The sequence below is a fragment of the Cyprinus carpio genome, chromosome A12, assembly GCF_018340385.1.
Source record: "Cyprinus carpio isolate SPL01 chromosome A12, ASM1834038v1, whole genome shotgun sequence".
NCBI lineage: Eukaryota > Metazoa > Chordata > Actinopteri > Cypriniformes > Cyprinidae > Cyprinus > Cyprinus carpio.
The window spans coordinates 3,689,998-3,709,622 of NC_056583.1; the positions used below are offsets into that span (position 1 = coordinate 3,689,998).

At 36.5% G+C, this 19,625-nt stretch overlaps 1 protein-coding gene across 4 annotated transcripts; it reads left to right on the forward strand.

Annotated features, from left to right (window-relative positions):
* Window positions 1-1,845: 1,845 nt before the first annotated feature.
* LOC109099339 (pleckstrin homology domain containing, family M (with RUN domain) member 1) lies at window positions 1,846-19,195 on the forward strand. Of its 4 annotated transcripts, XM_019112844.2 has the most exons (13): window positions 1,846-2,029; window positions 3,151-3,210; window positions 3,290-3,448; window positions 5,161-5,405; window positions 8,128-8,763; window positions 9,893-10,331; window positions 10,967-11,135; window positions 13,284-14,171; window positions 15,277-15,422; window positions 15,971-16,164; window positions 16,264-16,327; window positions 17,641-17,798; window positions 17,983-19,195. In XM_019112844.2, exons 3-13 carry the CDS (start codon window positions 3,395-3,397, stop codon window positions 18,089-18,091), a joined length of 3,102 nt encoding a protein of 1,033 aa, XP_018968389.1. In that variant the 5' UTR covers window positions 1,846-2,029; window positions 3,151-3,210; window positions 3,290-3,394; the 3' UTR covers window positions 18,092-19,195. The 4 variants fall into 4 exon arrangements, with proteins under 4 accessions (XP_018968389.1, XP_018968386.1, XP_018968387.1 ...); XM_019112841.2 differs by lacking the exon at window positions 3,151-3,210; XM_019112842.2 differs by lacking the exon at window positions 3,151-3,210 and having other exon boundaries at window positions 1,847-2,029; window positions 3,360-3,448.
* Window positions 19,196-19,625: the final 430 nt, after the last annotated feature.

Here is a 19,625-nt window from a genome sequence, read left to right on the forward strand (position 1 = left end):
TCAGAAAAAGCCCAGATGTCAGGAACACAGATACCAGTTCAGTCTAGACAGCACCGCCCTAGAACACACGATGCAGTACACTTACCTAGGCCTGATCCTCACTGCATCGGGGAGTTTCAGTTCAGCAGTGAATGCTCTCAAAGATAAAGCTCGAAGAGCTCTATATGCTATCAAGAAAAAATTCCAAAATATTGAAATACCGCTTCCAATTTGGTGTAAAATCTTTGATAGTGTGATTCAGCCCATAGCGCTGTATGGAAGTGAGGTTTGGGGTCCACTCAGTGATCAGAGCTACACTAGATGGGACAGACATCCAACAGAAGCCCTACACACAGAATTCTGCAAAATGATTCTAAAATTACAAAGAAAAAACACCCAATAATGCATGTAGGGCAGAATTAGGCCGATTCCCATTGATTATCAATATGCATAAAAGATCCCTCAAATTCTGGATGCATCTTAAATCAAGTCCCACAGAATCGCTACATTTTAAAGCAATACAAACCCAAGAACTGAACCCCGAAAGGAGTCCACTCAGTCAGCTAGTTCTGAGACTTACTAACCTGACTTACTCTACTAACACTATCCAGTCTCAAACCAGCACTGCTTCTCACCCAAACATCGAAATAAATCAAATTATCAAACAATCTAAAAATACATATCTGGAACATTGGGATCAAGAAACTAAAACACAAAGTAAATTACAATTCTATCGAACTCTAAAATCAAATTATGAATGTGAAGATTATCTCCAGAGTGTCAGAGACACAAAGCAGAGACGGATCCTGAGCAAGTACAGGCTCAGTGAGCACAGTCTAGCCATCGAGACCGGCAGACACAGAAAGAGCTGGTTACCCAGAGAGCAAAGGGTGTGTGCTCACTGTCAGACAGGAGAGATCGAGACAGAGACGCACTTCCTCCTTCACTGTCAGAAATACATATCCATAAGAAACCTCTACTTCAACAGATTCACCAACTTAATTAAGAACTTTACAGCCATTAGTGAAACAGAACAAATAAAGATACTATTAGGAGAGGGACACACAGCAGCACTGGCTGCGAGATACGTGTGGACATGCCACAGCCTGAGAGACAGCAGGTGAACGTGTGTGTGTGTGTGTGTGTGTGTGTGTGTGTGTGTGTGTGTGTGACCTCAGTGGGTCTGACTCTATTGTGCACCACAGTCATCCTTAGTATGTTTGTGTGTTTCTATGTAAGTTAAAGACTGTGGTATTAAATGTTCACACATTATAATCTGTTACAGTTTAATATTTTAAGCTGTTATAATATTCAGTTCCATTACTGTGATGTTCATTTAATTATTATTATTATTATTATTTTTGTATATGTATACTAAGCTTTGGCAATATTGTATTATTTACATTCATGCCAATAAAGCAATTTGAAATTGAATTGAATTGAATTGAATTGAATTGAATTGAATTGAATAGAATTGAATTGATAGACAGACAGACAGACAGACAGATAGATAGATAGATAGATAGATATATTTTAAGAGAGTATTACAGACAGACAGACAGACAGACAGATAGATAGATAGAAAAATGCCACATTTATTGCTTATTTGCACTTCTATTAGATTTTTTTATTTCTTTACTTTCACTTCACTCTCTGTTTTAATACACTGTGCTGTTTGTTGGTTGTGACAGTGTGGAGTTTCGTTCTTTTCCATCACACATGTGCTCAACATTGAGAGAATCTGTTTATTTTATGCAGTGTTGTTCGTTGTCTCTCGCTGGAGTCTTCAACACACTCAATGCTGCGCAAGAGTTGCGCAATAGCGCTGCTCGTCAACAGGAACACGGCGAACCTTGCGTTCATTTCCCATGCTGCCTTTCGCGTCAGCTGATCATAAATCGCCTGCCCGCTTCTGTTTTCCCGGATCAGAAAGTGACAGATAGCACACGACCAGTGCTCGTGTCGATTCGGTAAGAGGAAAGGAAACACCTCAGCCATGACCGTGTAGCTGCTCCAGAGCCGCGCGACAGATAAACGCAGAACAGACATGGTGAGTGTATTGTGCGGATTCTGTCCGCGATCAGGAGAATTGTCTGCTCGCTTATAATCTATATCTATATAATCTAATCATTTTAGCCGGATTCATGAGCAATAACAAAAAGTCTGTGTCTGTTCGTGTCTCATTTAAGAGCGTTTGGATGTTTCTCAGCTCATGACGAGAATACAGAATTAAATGATACATTTTAAACCATGTAAACAGTTTTTGTTTATCGAGATATTATATTCTATTTCAGTGAAGTGTCGTGAATTTAGTGTTTTAGTCTAACCAGAAGTCTGCTGCAATGTAAGCAGTTTATTTAATGTTAAAAACGCTTATCTTTTTTGGAAGAAGCACACTTTAGCATACTTAAAAATCTAACGTTACTTAATATACTTTAAAAGAGGTTACTTAAGTAGGAACTGAATGTTACGTTTTCTGACATTTAGCAGCATGTTATTTGCAATTTGAAGAAAATATATAGTTTGTATGCATATCAAAGCAAAGCAGTTCAACTTAAAAGTTTAATAAGTATATCTAGTAAATTTATAATAACATATGTTGTCTTTAAAATGGGGTTTAAGTGTACAGACAGGCATTTATGGTAAACTAAAATGAGCTTGAATGTAATTTCTGTTGAAACGTGTAATGTTTTATAACGCACTACAGTTAACATTTTTTTTTTTTTTTTTTTTTTTTTTTTTTTAAAAACCTTAGTGTGTGTGTTAGCCAACACATAAAAAAGTGAAGAAACAAGTATACTCTCTTTAAGTACACTTAAGTGGTCTTTTATTTCTTTTGAAATGGGGTTTAAGTGTACAGACAGGCTTTTATGGTAAACTAAAATGAGCTTGAATGTCATTTCTAATGTTTGTGTAACGTTTTATAACGCACTACAGTTAACATAAAAAAAAACCTTAGTGGAAAGAAACAAGTATACTCTATTTAAGTACACTTAAGTGGCCTTTTATTTCTCTAATACTATATTATCTGTTACAACAGATCTGAAGTACATTACAAGTGCACATTTAGTTCTACAATGACTCCTGATGCATTCTGAAGTAAAATAAACATGTCGCCATACACTTAAATCAGCGTAATTCATTGACGTGTGACTTAAAATCTGTCTCAAGAGGAAACTGCCAGGGATGTGTGCATCACTTCCACTATTTGCTACCTAACAAAGACTGCCGGTATATTACACACACTAATCTTCTTCTCCTCATTGTGTTTTTATAAGCTACCATCTAACCTCTTTTGTTATATAAACAGTCGTAACACCATCAGTTGCACAACCTAGAAGTGATCTTCAGGTGAAATCAGTGTCAGTGATGTTTTGCAGCGTGTGAAGTGGGACTGACTGAAGCTAGAGGAGCCATGTTGGCCACCCAAACACCTGAGAGCGGCCCGGAGGCAAGAGATGTAAAACAGGTTCGTAACTTCCTCATCTTTTTGAAGATTATTTGAATTGTGGACATTACAAGGTCATTGATAGGAAGCCGTTCTCATCTCTTGAAACCCGTCGAGCAGGTTCTTGGTAGAGGTAACGTAGTTTGCGGGAACCTGGTTAAATCCTCGTTAAATCAAAGATGATGCGTGTCATCTGATTAACGTTAAAATGCTTTCTTCTAGCTTATACGCACAGATAAAGTGATATAAGTATGTCATTTGCATGTTTATTAAAACAAGTGTATAAGAAGCTACAGTTTGCGTGTGGTCTTGTAGAAGTCAGACCGCACACAGGATGAAACCAGACAAGTACTGCCTTCATGAGAGAGGTGTCTGCTCAAGACATCAGGTTTTCTGTCTGGCCATTTCCTCTTCATTTACTATAAAACTGCAGTTCAGTAGTACTTTGTATTCAGTTCACATACAGAAATGGATAGCTAAAGCAAGAGTTAATAAAACCGTTCAAATTCGACAGCTATATTTACACTGCAAGGCTTAATGGACAGTCTCAATATTAAGATACATTTTTTTTTTTTTGTGCTTTCTGTTTGTTATTCACCCGAGCGACTGTTTTATTAGCTCTTTAGTTCTTCTGAGTTTCGATAAAAACAAAACAAACAACATGTACACACTAACATGTATAAATCTAAATCTAAATATATGTAAACATATATAAATGTACATATTCTTGGCCTTTTTATCATACAAAATATACATATACGTACATGCATACACACGCTTTTATCTTCTAAAATTAATCAAATAAAAAAAAGTACAAAAATAAAGTCATAAAATGAATTTCAGAAGAAGCACACAACTCATCAAATTCCCAAACATGATGTGTGCTGATGGCTTAGAAACATGATGTTTTCTGTGTATGATCACCCCAAATTATTGCATATGAACACACATTTGTACACTTGGTGATGTCTCACAAATCTAAAATAGGACATAAAAGGGATCTTTCAAGTTTTTAATATCAGCAACCCAGAATATGAGATACCCATTTTTGTATATTAATATTGATGCATAGAAAGTAATTGTTTCAGAACTAAACCGTCTTTTTAAAAGGCTAGATAGATAGATTTTGTATGTGTTTAGCTGTTTATACACTTGAAACAAGATCTGATCTGAGCCAGAATTTCCTCATACATCTAGTCGTCATGACTAAGTGCTTATCATGACCCTTAAAGGCAAACTATCTTGGCATCATTCCTCTCAGAAACATGATTATTTGCATATCATTTGACTCCGAGGTGCTATGTTGAGTTTCCACAGCATTGACTGTCAGTGCTTTGGCTCGTATGTAGTCAGTCAGCTGATATCAGTTTTGTCTGTAGGTATGGCTCATACTCACATGTCCGTTCTGCCCTCTTGTCTTGGATCCTCAAGAGGCTCCACAATGATTTCTTCACATCTTGTGAAGTTGTTTTGTTGTAACAAAAGCTGCAAGATGTCACAATGGTTCCAGTGGCCTGATCTTACGCCGGTGATGCAAATCAATGCAAATTATAGGCCCTTAATTTTTATTATTGATTTTGACAGGGTTAAAAAAAGCCTCTTATCACTAAATCGATAACTATAGATTTCACGTGTTTCCTGGTATTTCCCTCCTGGCTATTTTGCTTTAACATCTGGTCCAGGAAAAAAACGGATGCATAGCAGAGCATTATTAACCTCTCTGTTCTCCTCAGTGGATCAAGGAAAAGATCGCACGGACCCTAAAAGTCCTGCAGAAGCGTTACATCACCACAGACACGGCGGTCACCAGCGAGGACCTGGAGGCTAACCTGCTGTGTTGTGCTTTGGAGACGGTCTTCATCCATGGGATCAAGAGCAAGTTCATTCGATTTGATGGAAGTCACACGCGCAAAGGAGGGTCACGAGGAGCCCTTCCTCAGCCTGTCTTCTGGAGCCTGCTGAAGACCGTCACCCACAGGTGGGTCATAGGTTAGAACAGAGGTGGGCAAACTTATTGACTCCAGGGCCACATCAAGTTTTCTGAATAGAAGTGAGGGCCGCTTGCAGGACAAATTAAGTTTTGAGATATAGATAGATAGATAAAGATAAAGATATATATGTGTATCAGTTATGACTGTACTGTATGTGTACTTGTACATGGAAGTATACATGGCAGTGCTATTCTTGTACCATCTCTAACTTATTTTTTTATGACCATATATAAGTCGAGTGTATATTTTTATAATTTTATTGAGAGATAATGTAAATGAAACGTTTACAACATTATGAACATGTATTCTTGTTCCCCTCATTCCACAAGAAATCCTTTAAATTTAGTAGCATTCAGAACAGAAAAGGGAAGGGAAAATATAAGTATAAAAAAAACTGATATTATAGACTCATTCACTATAAACAATATTTATTTTAAATGCCAAGCCTAAACAAATTTATTTAAAGTGAAACTGAAATGAGCAGCATGTTGGTAATGCAATAATCCAAATGTGCGTGCTTTGTTCTTGATGTTGATTGCATTATATAAGTCGCTTTGGGACATAAATCGCAGCACGTTTCAGATAAAAAAAAATTGTGATTTATAATAAAATGTACATTTTGTTCTACAATGTAAACTGCACACACTCACATCCCAAACGTTCTTATCTAGTAACTTATTAAAAACATACATTTTCAAAAAATGAATATAACTGCTTAAAAATGTGTGTTTTGGGTATGGATGCGTGTAATTTACGTAAAAGTTATGTTTACCACAGGCTGTATTTTATTCCTTAATTGAAAAACCCCATTATAAAACCCCATCGGAAAATCTCTTCTGGATTCTGATGTCATAGTCCCCCCGCCTCCATTTCTGACATACTCCAAGCTTTCACGCTGCTTCTGACCTGAAAGAGAAATAGATTCGTGACATGACTCCACAGCGCTCGCGCCCAATCTAGATTCGGTGTTAGGATCACATGGAAGGCAATTCAGAGTGTCTCGTAATGTCATCTGTATGGTTCTGTTGGAATAATCCTGTGTTTGCGTCTCTCTAGTATTTCCTCTCCTCCTACTATGAGTGTGTGTATCAGTGGGCGGGGCTATAGAGGCAGTGATGTAGTAGAAGCAGGCGTTGATCTTCTCCTGCGGAGGCGGTGCTTAGCCACACTATTACATCATAAAGTGGCACATTCCAAAACGAGTCGTTTTCTGAGCTTGATTTCAATAAAAGCCGTTTTTAAACTAACTAGAAAGTTTTGAGGTTTGAAACTTACAGGATGTTTTATTGTACATTAACCTGTTATATGTCTTAAGATAAAGGGAAATTTGATTTCTCAGTTCACGGTCCCTTTAAGGGACATGGCAACAATTATTTATATAAAATAAAATATAAAATTAGTTTTTAATATTGTAATCTTTATATTTGAAAGATTGTATAAAGAAAATATAAAGATATACTTTAAATGTAATCTTAAAATATACACTACTATTCAAAAGTTTGGGGTCAGAAAGTTTTCTTGAGCAGTAAATTAGCATATTAGAATGATTTCTGAAGGATCATGTGACACTGAAGACTGGAGTAATGATGCTGAAAAACAGCTTTACATCACAGGAATAAATGAAATAAACTTTAAACTATATTCAATAGAAACAATTATTTTATATTGTAAAAATGTACTCCACAGTTTTACTGTTTTTACGTGTTTTTTTTTTTTTTTTTTTTTTTTTTTTAAATCAAGTAAATACAACCTTGAGCATAAGAGACTTCTTATAATTTTTTTTTTTTTTTTTTTTTTTTTAAATCTTACTGATCCCAAGCGTTTGAACAGTCTTGTAATACAGCTAGCCCCCAACAACCAACTTCTGCCTTTCAGCAAATCATGTCACATAATGTTACTGTTCCCTTGAATCTTGGATGCATAGACAGACGGAACAAAGTGTCATTCATGAATCTTATGTGATTATAGCATACATCCACTCTTTTCAACATCATTCCAAGCCTTTGGTTTGGTTACTAACCAAGTCAGCTGATATTGGTTCATGCTTCAAAATAATTTTAACCTCAGAAGTATTTCCAAATGAGCAACCTGTCACCTGTTTGGAAACAGAAAGAGGATTGTGACAAGCCCTGTAGGATTAGATGAATCATGTAATTTAGTAATTGGCTCCTAAGTCTATGAGCAATAGTCAAGTGACACTCACTCACTCTGCTCTTTAAGGCCTCTTGACTCACATTTCTTCTGTAGTGTGTATATGTATATATATATATATATATATATATATATATATATATATATATATATATATATATATATATATATATATATATATATATATATTATAAATACACACACACACACACACACACACATATACACACACACATATACATAGACATGAAAGTGATACATAGTTATGGTTTAATCCAAGTGACACAAGTTATTAGCTATAATTCACATATTAAATATAATATACGCTTTAATTCACATACAAACATTGATCAATGCACATTAAATATGGTAAATGTAAGATCAAACATGCCTGAAGAATGAGAACAAGTGTCATTGGTTCTTGAGCATCAAACAAGCACATTTGAGCTTGGGTTTATCATATTTGATACATGAATATGTGATATGTGAAACCATGATGTTTCATTTCTGGGTGAACTAACCCTTTAATGGTCACACGCAACTCTTTTGATGCTGTAGGGATGTTGTTCAAGAATTGGAACGTCTAAGCTTCATAAACTCAGATATCGGCCGCTGCAGAGCATGGGTTCGGCTGGCGCTAAATGATGGGCTTCTGGAGTGTTACCTGGCCTCGCTGTTTCGTGAAGGGTCCAAATTGGGCTCTTACTACCAGCCCGGGGCTCTTTTGCTGGACCCGGAGGACCGCGAGGTTCTCCTCACCCTCCTGCAGGGTTTATCCTCGATGACCTTCCAGCTCTCTTATAAATCAGCTGTGCTGAATGAGTGGACCAACACACCGCTGGTCCTCGCGGGTCTTTGTACACCAACGCCTGTCGACGAGCACCTTGTAGGCCCCAAGCGCAAGGAGTCTTGGGATACGGTCTCCCAGTCATCCGCAGGGTCTGGAGGCTCAGACTGGGCTCAGGAGGCACTCCAGAGGGAGCCGAGGAAAGAGCAGAGCGAGGGATGTGAGCCGAACGCTCCGCTGACATCGTCAAACCTGAGTCTGGATACGTCCGGATCATCACAGCTCTCCTCCAGCCTGAGCTCTGATAGTCTGCTGCAGGGTCAGGAGCTCAGGAGTCCAGAGAAGGAGCACTGGAGCTGTGACCCGGAGATCAGCCAAAACACACAACAGAAGATCACTGCTACAGAGTGAGTAAATGCCTGTTTGGTTAAAGTCTTATGACTCTACGCAATGTGTCAGTTGATAAATCGATTAGGTTTGTGCAGAAACATGAATTTTCAATATTGATTAGTTTGTGAGTTAAAAAAAAAAAAAAAGGTCCTGTATAATGACACTGATTCAGGTTGACATCCACCAGGGGTTTCCAAATGGGGGCCACAAATAGTTTAAATGTAAACCGTAATAATAAAATAAATAAAACAAAAAGAAATTTTAAAAAATTACCAAAATTGACGTTGTTGTTGTTTTTTGTTTTTTCTGTTTACAAATCTTAATGGTAATCATTATTATACACTGTTATTTTATTCTGTGTTTGTCTTCAGATTTAAACATTTAACAGTACTGTAATGTTGGGTGAAAAATGTACTTAATAGAAAGTAAATATTTATAATCGGTTTATTTTTATAATGTAAGTGGAATATTTTTAATAAATTTTAAAAAGCAAATTATTCCTGTGATCAAAGCTGAATTTTCAGCATTGTTACTCCAGTCTTCAGTATCATTCCAGATCATCCCAATATGCTTATTATGAATGTTGAAAACAATACTTTTTTTTTTTTGGAAACCGTGATGCATGTTTATAGGTTTCTTTGATGAATAGAAAGACAGCAAGAATAACAGCATTTCTTTTGTAACATAATAAATGACTTAACTGTCACTTTTGATCAACTTAATGCATCCTTGCAAAACAAATGTAGTATTTAAAAAATAAAAATAAAAATAAATAAATCTTACTGAACCCAAACAGTAGTATACTGTGTAACGTTGCTTCTGTATTTAAAGGGTTCAAGAATCATCATATTTGTGTGTCTGTGGCATCAACCCCTGTATTAGATGGCAACCTAATGTTCTAGCATGCTGTCAGTATGTTTTTACAAAATCCTTTTATTCAGCTGTATATTAAACATCAAGCATGTTCTTGGCTTGGGTTTTAATGCTTCTTTCACTGAGCTCAGAAACTTGCCTTCATGCTTGAAAAGCTTTTTGCGACACTTCTAGTTAGGACAGAGTTTTCACAAGTTAATGTGAAAAAAAAAAATTGCTTAATTTTTGTTAGCAGAAATGTTGTAATCCGAAGCCGTGCTTGTTTGTTTTCAGAGAGAACAGTTCCTCTAATCAGGACTTGAAGGAAGACTTTATGTTCATACCAGCTTCAGACTCTGCAGCACGAGCTGTTGATGAGAGCACGCACATGCCTGACGCGTCTCCAACAGCTGCACAGGACACACATCAATCAGATGCACACGTCTCAGGACAAGCTGAAGCAAGCTCAGAAAAGCTGTCAGCTGAGACGGAAGAAGAGACAGTGGAAGAATCTGAGACTCTAGATAAAACCGTCATTGAGACTGCAGAAAGCGAGCAGAAGAAAGACTCATCTGTTGATACTTCGACCGAGAAGACGTCTGACCCCGGCACTCTTCCTCCAGAGACCTCTACTGTCTCTAGTTCAGTGGAGCAATCCCAACATGCTGCATACAGACGCTCTGCGAGTACCGTCAGCAGGAAAACCTCCTCAGACTCTCTGTATTCCTCCTGCGTGAGTGTTATTTTAGGGATTCATATTCTCCAGCTTTAATTTCTTAAGCATATAGATCACTTCATAGCTGTATTTAATTGGTCCACCAAAATGAATTTTGATATTGTATTGGTATTTTTAAAATGAATTGATAATATGAGTGATTCAATCACTAAACTATTTGGACTACATTCGCACACATATTTGAAACTAGTTCTGGGTTATTTAATATAGATTCATTATTTTGATGAACCGATAACCATTTTTAAATCCCAAGATCGATTTTTCTGTCTATGCTGTTTTCAGGTGATGCTTGAACCAAACGTTCAAACTAAACATTCTTAGTAGTGCGCGTCTCATCCAATAAATGAAATGAGCTTTTCAATCTACACATCACCATCATTTACCATGGATTTACTCTAGTAACACTAACTGCACTATGGTATTGTGGCAGAAATGTGGGATATTTATATCAAATTTTATTATATTAATAATGTAGAGATGTATTAAAGGAGTAATGGAATATGATTACAGTTAAGCTGTATAAATATATCAAATTGAAGTCAGTATCATAACTCCGCCCTATTTGGCACTGAGGATGGGCCTAAAACTCTAGCATCTTAAAATCTGCTTAAACACACCTTTATGTGTCTCAGAAATCCACATCTTGGATATCAGAGGATGACTTCTACAAGCCAGAAGAAATGGGCAGTTCTGAAGCATATGCCGTCATTGACATTGCGCAGATGAATGGACAGGTGACGTCTACCTCTGAATCAGACACCGTCCAGACACCACCTAGTGTAGTGCACCGGAGACACAACGGTAAGATGGACACAAGACAGGAATTTCCTCAGGTCTGATTCTTGGTTAGTAACTGCTGGAAGACTTTACTCACCAAGCCCTGAGCTGCAATGTATTGGAAATGTAGTGGTTAGTTATTTTTTATTGGCTTTAAAGGGATAGTAAGAAAGTCAAGAAAGTCAATGGCAACAACCAACTGTTTGATTACCAGCAATCTTCAAAATATCTTCTTTTAAGTTCAACATAAGAAAGCAACTCATACAGGTTTGGAACGACATGAGGGTGAGTAAATGATGACAGAATTTTCATTTTTGGGTGAACTATCCCTTTAAAGTTTCAACTGTGATTAATTCTTTCCTTCTTGCAGACATGTTTATACTTGCCTTTGCTTGGTTTGACATACAGAAGTGCTAATTTAATTTTCATAGCTATAAGAAGGCTTTCAGTGGTTGAAAGTGCCTTAAGTGTTGTTCCATGCACTGAACTTTGAGGTTTGATCGCAAGTATGATTGGGATTTAAAGCAGAGAGTTACATCTCAAACTGAAGAAGGCCTCGGGCACTTTCATAAGGTTGCTCAGAAATGAAAGGCATCTGCTAAAGTCAGAGGCCTGTAGACAGCAAATGTTTATAAGCTGATAACCTCACCATCTCTGTGCTGCTTAGTTTCTTTACTGTTTTCACTGCCTGAAATGTGGTTCAGTACAGCCCAAGCTCTATCAGCAACATCTGTGGCATTTGATGCTGGTTACCACAGAAGAACAAGTTCGTCCAAAGTCTATAGAATACCCAAGACGTGTCACTCGTATAGTTTTGAGCGGGGAAAAATGCAACGCTTAATATGGCCGCTCAAACCCCGCCTTCTGAATGAAAGAGCCAATCACTAATCGGTAAAGTCTAAGCTTTTAATAACGCTATTTGAGCAAAAGTAACAACATTTGTGGCACAGTTGTTGTCAGATTTCTTTGGTGATTTCAAATATGAAATTTAATCGTAAGCTTAGTGAACAGTTTTGGACAATTTGATGTTTCCCCATTCAAAGAGATAGGAGTTACTCTTGGATGCCTGAGAGGCGTTTCAGAGATGGCCGCCGAGTCACATGACTTGTCTTAAAAGGACTTTGGTTCGTCTGCCTAGAACATTAAACAGCAGTTTGGACCACTTTAATACAATATTTGTATGCTTAAAATATGATTTTAACATTTCTGCTTTTAAACCTTCAGTGCTAAACCTTATTTGTTCTTTTAAAAAAAAAAAAGGATGGTTCACCAAAAAATGATAATTCTGTCATTATTTTCTAACTCTCATGTCTTTCCAAATCTGTATGACTTTCTGAGCAGCATGTCATTTTTGTATCTTTGATGTATTGTTACAGTTTGTGTTAATATTTTGAATTAAATTTAGTTTTTTCTCTATAATTTCAGCTGAAGATAATTTTGCTTTTGTTTTTATTGGGTTTAGTTTTTAGCTAGTCTTTTGTTTATTTATTTTTTTTTAAAATATGGTACATATTTATATATATATATTTTTTTTTTAATATAGTATTTATTAATTTATTTATTTTATTCAGTTTTAGGTTGTTTTTTTGTTGTTGTTGTTGTTTTTTTTTTTTTTTTTTTTTTTTTACTACTTGTTTTTTTTTTTTTTTTTTTTTTTAATGAGAAATGGAAGTCAATAGGGAATCAGGATTATTTTCGGTAAATAAAAAAAACTATTTTAACTAACAATAACCCTAGTACCCCGTTGACTTTCATTGTATGAACAATGAGACATTTTCCATCTTTTTTTGTAGTTTTATTTTATTTATTATATATATATATTTTAGTTAAATTATTTTTTTCATTAATAAAAAAATAAAAAACAACAAAACTGTAACCAGACTCTCATAACTCTAATTTTTATGTCAGTAATGTAAATTACATACACATATATATATATATATATATATATATATATATATATATACACACATACATATACATATATATATAAAATGAATCATTTTCTTTTTTCTTTTTTTTTTTAAATACTCATACGCTCAACCTCAAGTTTATAATACAGCAATTTGATTTAAAAACCACAAATGTTCGATAAAGAGTAGAACTGTTGGGTGTGTGTAAAGCATGGTCTTTGTCTCTCTCTCTCTCTCTCTCTCTCTCTGTCTCTGTCAGGTCTTCCTAACCCGTTCAGGGGTCTGCTGAAGCTGGGTCAGCTGGAGCGCCGCAGTGCGGTGGGCATGTGGCGCAATTATTACTGCGAGCTCTCTCCATTTGAGCTGCGGCTTTACATCAACGCAGAGGAGCGCATCTGCCATGAAAACCTGTCCCTGCTGCGGTGCGAAGACGTCCACCTGTCCTCCAGTAACGAGGGCCGATTCCGGGTATCCTTCCCGAGCAAAAGAATCTACCTGCGTGCACCGTCTCGAGGAGAGGCGGAGGACTGGGTGGATCGCATCGTGGAGGCCATCAGCAAACTACGGCCCACAATGAGAGACGAACAGTGGGAGGTGCTGCACACGTCCAGCGACCAGGACGTCCCCTCACCGACACCCTCAAGCCCCGATCCTCCACAGTTAGACTGGACCCGTCATAAGGACCCAGAGCCAGATGCCATAAAGGAAGCGGTGGTCTATCAGAACTTGGAGGAGAAGGGTTGGCGCTCTGTTTTACTCTCTCTCTCCTTGGAGGCCCTCAGGGGGTACCGGGTCCAAGGGGACTGCAAGATGCCCCTCTTCTCATACTCCATTGGGAGCATCAGGGACGTGGTTCCTGATGTTTCTTTAGGAAGTCCTGCGTTTTTTAAGGTTCTGACTGCGCAGGACACTCTGACGCTGAGGGCGGAGAGCGGAGAGGCAGCGCAAGGATGGAGGAGTCTGATCAGAGGAGCGCTCGACTCGTATCTGGACACGGAGGATGATGGAGCGCTTCAGGGCGTCTCAGCAGTGGGCAGTGTCCTCAAACTGGTCCAACACAGACTGAAGGGAGATGGGGTGCTGCTGTCTCACTTGTCTACTGTCCCGAATGAGAGGGGACTAGATGCACAAAACTATAAATGTGCAGGTATGAGATGTTGGCATGGTCTTTTTTTTACAGATCTGTAAGTTATTTAGAATTACAATTAAATGCAAATCATGGAGATCTTGTTTTCAATATCTTAATTCATTTTAATTCAGCAGTGGAGATATTATTGGTTTAAAAAGTGTCAAAGTGGTGTAACTGTTCAACTTTTTTTAGTAATGACATAATCTATATTTATTATTATTGTTTTTGTTATTTATTAACAATTCAGCAGATGTATTATCATTAGCATTTCTATAATTTTTTAATGCTCCTTCAGAAATCATTCTAATATGCTGATTTAGTGCTCAAGAATCCTTCTCATATTATCATCATCAATGTTAAAAACATTTTGGAAGAATTTGCATGATTTTTTTTTTGTGGATACGTGATTTTGTTTTCAGGATAGATTTTTTTGATGAATATAAAGTTATACAAAAGAAGAGCATTTATTGGAAATATAAATCCTTAATAACATTCAAAATGTCTTTACTGTCACTTTATCAATTTAATGCATCCTTGCTAAATAAAAGCATTCAATAAAAAAAGTACAATATTTTAAACTGTAGCTTATGAATCAGATATTTCAATCTTTTATATGGCAAGGTTTTCAATAATAATTCATTTTAATTAATTGATTCATAATAATTAATATGATAGTAATGGGTAAACAATTATTTAAACATGTTTCTTTAATCGTTGCTTGCTTTGTGTGTGTGTGTGTGTGTGTGTGTGTGTGTGTGTGTGTGTGTGTGTGTGTGTGTGTGTGTGTGTGTGTGTAAATCATTAAGTTAAAATGTATGGAAAAATGTGCTTTTGCTTGATGGTTACACCACTACTGACATTTTCTTGAATCATCCATTTTTTACCTAATATAAATATTTGACACAAATGAAACCAGCAATAGAAATATTGCATTAGAACTATGTATTTGCATTCTAAACTGGATTTGTCTTATCTTCACTTTGCATCGGCCCCAGAAGTGAGGCATCAGCCACATGTTTATTTCCTTTTCATGCCCGCATCAGTGAGACTGAGGAAGTGCTGTGCTCTCGTGTCTGTGTGTAAGTGTTTTTCTCAGTAAAAGCCGTTGTAAATGTGTTCGCAGGCTGCCCTCATCAGATCGGGATGTCTCTGGGGAGAGCCAGACTCTGTGAGTTCTCAGGTCAGTACTACTGTGAGAGCTGCCATCAGGGAGACACAACCATCATCCCCTCCCGCATGGTGCACAACTGGGACCTAACAATGCGTGAGGTCAGCTCTGATGACTTTTTAAGTTTTATTTGACATTTTATTTTATTTATGGATTAAAATGAATATATGTGGTATTCACTTTCCATTTTACTTCATTTAATGATTATTTATTGATTAAAGTATTATCTTTATAATAGTGTGTGTGTGTGTCTGTGTGTGTGTCTGTGTGTGTGTGTGTGTGTGTGTGTGTGTGTGTGTGTGTGTGTGTGTGTGTGTGTCTGTGTCTGTGTGTATGGTCACACTTTATTTTACTTTTTTTGTTTTTTGGAGCAGTTCTCACGATTAACTAATTGCTTATTGACTGTTTTGAACACTGATAATAATACTTATAATAATAATAAGAAGAAATGTTTCTTGAGCAGCAACATCTGCATATTAGAATCATTTCTGAAGGATCATGTGACACTGGAGTAATGATGCTGAAAATACATTAATAAATTACATTTTAAAATCTATTTAAAAATAGAAAGTGCAGAATCTTTCCAAACCCAAATTTCTGAGTTGTTGATGTGTTTGTCATCCAGCTGTGTGTGCATGCCTGTGTTCAGGTCTCAAAGCAAGCCTTCAAGCTGCTGACACAGATTGAGCACGAGCCGCTCCTGAACCTGGACGTTTTGAATCCTGACCTGTTTGATCACACTGAGATCATGGCTACAGTGCAGAGCCTGAGACAGAGGCTTCGTTTCCTTGGAGATTACATCCTCATCTGCCGCAGTGGCATCAGCAAAAAAATCCAACCCAGGTGTGTGTGTGTGTTTGTTCTTAGATGCAAGTAATTAAGACATCATCAAGTCTTTAACAGATGATTGCAACAGATAACTAATATGTATTTTATGTCTAGACTTCAGCAGCGGACATACTTACTGGATAACAGTGATCTGTACAGTGTATTGGACTTGCAGCAGGTATTGGTTGCTGTTTTTTTTGTTTATAATTTGAACTAGGGGTGTGCGATATGTATAATCTATCAAAATATCATAATTATTGTTTTAATGATGAACGAGCGTATTACCGAGCAAAACTTTCTACTCTTTTGGCATCCGCTTTGCAAAATAAGGGTGATATAGTTAAGCTAAATCACACGATTGGTGTTTTTCCCTAATATGAGCACGATTGTGAATCTTATATTGCTCGTATAAAAAAAGTCAATAAACAGTAAGGTAACATTTGAGTTACATTTTAGACACAGTGATGTCAATATTTTGTTTTTGCTTTATATTGTTAATGAAATTTTCCAAATGAAACCACAGCAGAACTATTTTGCATCTTCAAGCAAGTAACACCTAGCAGAGCTTTGTTACAATGCATCCACATTTTGAAGAATCAGCTTAACCTCTTAACTGTCACTCACATTTTTGAACATGTAAAAGTGCAAGATCCAAACAAATTTTCATAATTCATGAATGAAAACATTTTGTAACATGATTTTGATGTACCATTTTCATGGTAATGCAATGTCTGAATTTTAAACCCATTTTAAAATGGGTTTCAAAGGATACATTTTGAGATTAAGTTTTTAAGCTTTTTTTAACGAAGGTCAGAACTCCTGTTTATTATGATGTAGATTTTTGAGGTGCACTCTTGTCATAAATTAATCTATTACTTTTCCTACTTGATGTTTAACAAAAAACATTGGTAAAATATCTATTTAGGAGTCTTAGACCTCTCCAACGATATATAGTTTGTCATGATTAGATTAGGATTTAATTGTAAAAGAGTGAAGTAAACTTAGGTGTCCAGGTGACAGTTTAGAGGTTAATAAATGATTCAGTGACCAAATTTGAATGAAACTTATGAATGAATCACTCAACTCATTAAGACAGTGACTTGCCGCCACCTACTGGTGGTTTTAGTTTCATATTTAATGTTAAGTATCATTTAATTTTTTCAAAATGAAATCAATCGGTGGCACATATTGCTCTTAAATGGAAAAAACAGTTACTGAAGTGAGCTAACCACACTCTCAGAAAAAAAAAAAGGTACAAAAGTTGTCCCTGGGGCAGTACCTTTTCAAAAGTACACTTAAAGGGTGCATATTGGTACCTTATAGATCCATATTAGTATGTGACAACTTCTGTACCTTTTTTTGTGAGAGTGCACTGCAGAGAATATGAAGAACGAGAGTATCGCACATCTCTCATTTAATCAAACCCCTAACCCTTGTTGAAGAAAAGAGTGCTCTTAAGTGATAAGACTTACGATTTATTTTTGCACACAGATAGCAGACGAGCACTACGAATCTTACCTGCAGTCTCTGATTCAGTTTGGGTCCAAGCACGTGCTCAACTGTGACCTTTGCACCCAAAGAGGCTTTATATGTCAGATCTGCAACACTGACAACATCATCTTCCCTTTTCAGTTTGACAGCACCACCAGGTACGGTTATATAACACGCAATAGACCTCAAACATAAAACCTCACACATCCCCTTTCACTCCAGACCATTTGTTTCCGATTGCTGTGCTGACACTTTCTTTTGTGACTCAGTCACGTGCAGCACAGTAGTGTGATAAATATCAAGAGGATGATGGTGTGACTCTGTGTGTTTTCTGTCTCTCAGGTGTAACGTCTGCAAGACAGTGTATCATTCCTCCTGTAAGGCGAAGTGTCCGGTCTGTCCACGCTGCGTTCGCATACAAAAGTACATGGAGAGGGACTTGGAGGACTGATTTAGCTGTTAGTTAAAAACAGGTTTCTAAGAAAACGTCATGCACCAAGCACAAAATCCAGGGGTAGTACTATATTATTGTAATACTCAAATCTTTAAGTTATTTTCTCAGTAGCTGACCAACTGGAAGCGTTTGATCGTTTTTTCACACTAAGCGTTTCATTTGACTCATCTGAAACTCGACTTTAAGTGCACTTATTTACACATTCATATGTACATATTTACTCACATCAGCACTCCTGTGTATGTTCTTTCATGAAATGTCAATAATGCCAACCAAACCCTTTTCTGCAATGGTGGAAGAGATGTTATTAAAGCTATGATTTTTGCTCTTTTTAACTTTATGGGAACACACTTGACCGTTACTCAGTTCTCTGGGCTTCACGTGTTGTTCTGCAGGTTAGTGTTCAGAATCAGAAGTTTTGGTTCTTAATTTTTTTTTTTTTTGCATAGTCAGAATTGATTGTCAAGCTAAGGAAGTCGTATTTATGAAACTTAAAGCACTTAAATGCCAAGGATCTTATAACTCTTGTTTTATAGTACTATTTTTACATCTGAATGTCACATGCAAAGTTTTTCTATGAAGCATGGTATGCATTAATAAGCATATTGTCATATATGCAGAAATCGTATGCATTTAATAAGAGGATGGTTATTGAAATTATGAAATGTACCAACACTTATAACCTCCTTTAACAGGTCATTTTTGTACCATACTGTGCCTTTTTCGTGTTTCATAGTAGCATCCTTCATCACTAAAACTGGTTGTACCAAAAATGTAACTATTGCAAGCCAATGTGAGTTATTAAGGTTTGTCACAAAATCAGTTATGTGCAAAGAATCCTAATTGATGCTGACATTCAACTCTTTTTTTTTTTTTATATATATATATATATTAGTTTCCTGGTTTAATGAATGTCTCTTTGGTTTGTATATGAAGGTTGACTGCTGCTTCATTAGCCCTCGTCATATATGGAAACTGAAATAAGAGAGAGAAGGTTTTTCTTTTTTGTACTTCTTTTTTTAAACAATGCTGTTTTTCTTGATATTTTTATGACAAGTTCATTATATCACCTGTTGAAGGAAAATCCCACATGACTTTGTCTTTTTTTTTATCAGCTGTTTTGCCACTAGAGGCAGTGTCACCTCAGCAAAAGTCTTGACATGGCTTGACAGGAGCATTGCTTTTACATTCATGAATTATTATAACCTTTATTTTACAGGGAAAGGAAGCATGTTTAGATTAAAAATCTCTTTTTCAAGAGCGTCCTGGCCAAGATTGACAGTAGCACAGCTCACGTGGGTGTAACAAATAACATCCATACATACACAAGTTAAATCATATCAGTACGTATCAATACATAACTATTCAAAATATCTACAACCCAATGTTTCCGTTTCCAAATTGCTGAAGCTTTCCTCTGATCTATAAGCAAAAGCGTTTTATATTCCTAATCGTTTGATCTTTTTAAAATATTATTATTAATTCTACAGCATAAATGCCTCATAATAAATGTGCGTGTAGCCATTTAGCA

Bases quoted from the DNA above. Each gene is read 5' to 3' on its own strand.
- LOC109099339 (XM_019112844.2), top strand. From the start codon at position 3,395: ATGTTGGCCACCCAAACACCTGAGAGCGGCCCGGAGGCAAGAGATGTA. The intron at 3,449-5,160 runs GTTCGTAACTTC...TGTTCTCCTCAG, and splicing joins AGGCAAGAGATGTAAAACAG to TGGATCAAGGAAAAGATCGC. The intron at 11,136-13,283 runs GTAAGATGGACA...TGTCTCTGTCAG, and splicing joins AGTGCACCGGAGACACAACG to GTCTTCCTAACCCGTTCAGG.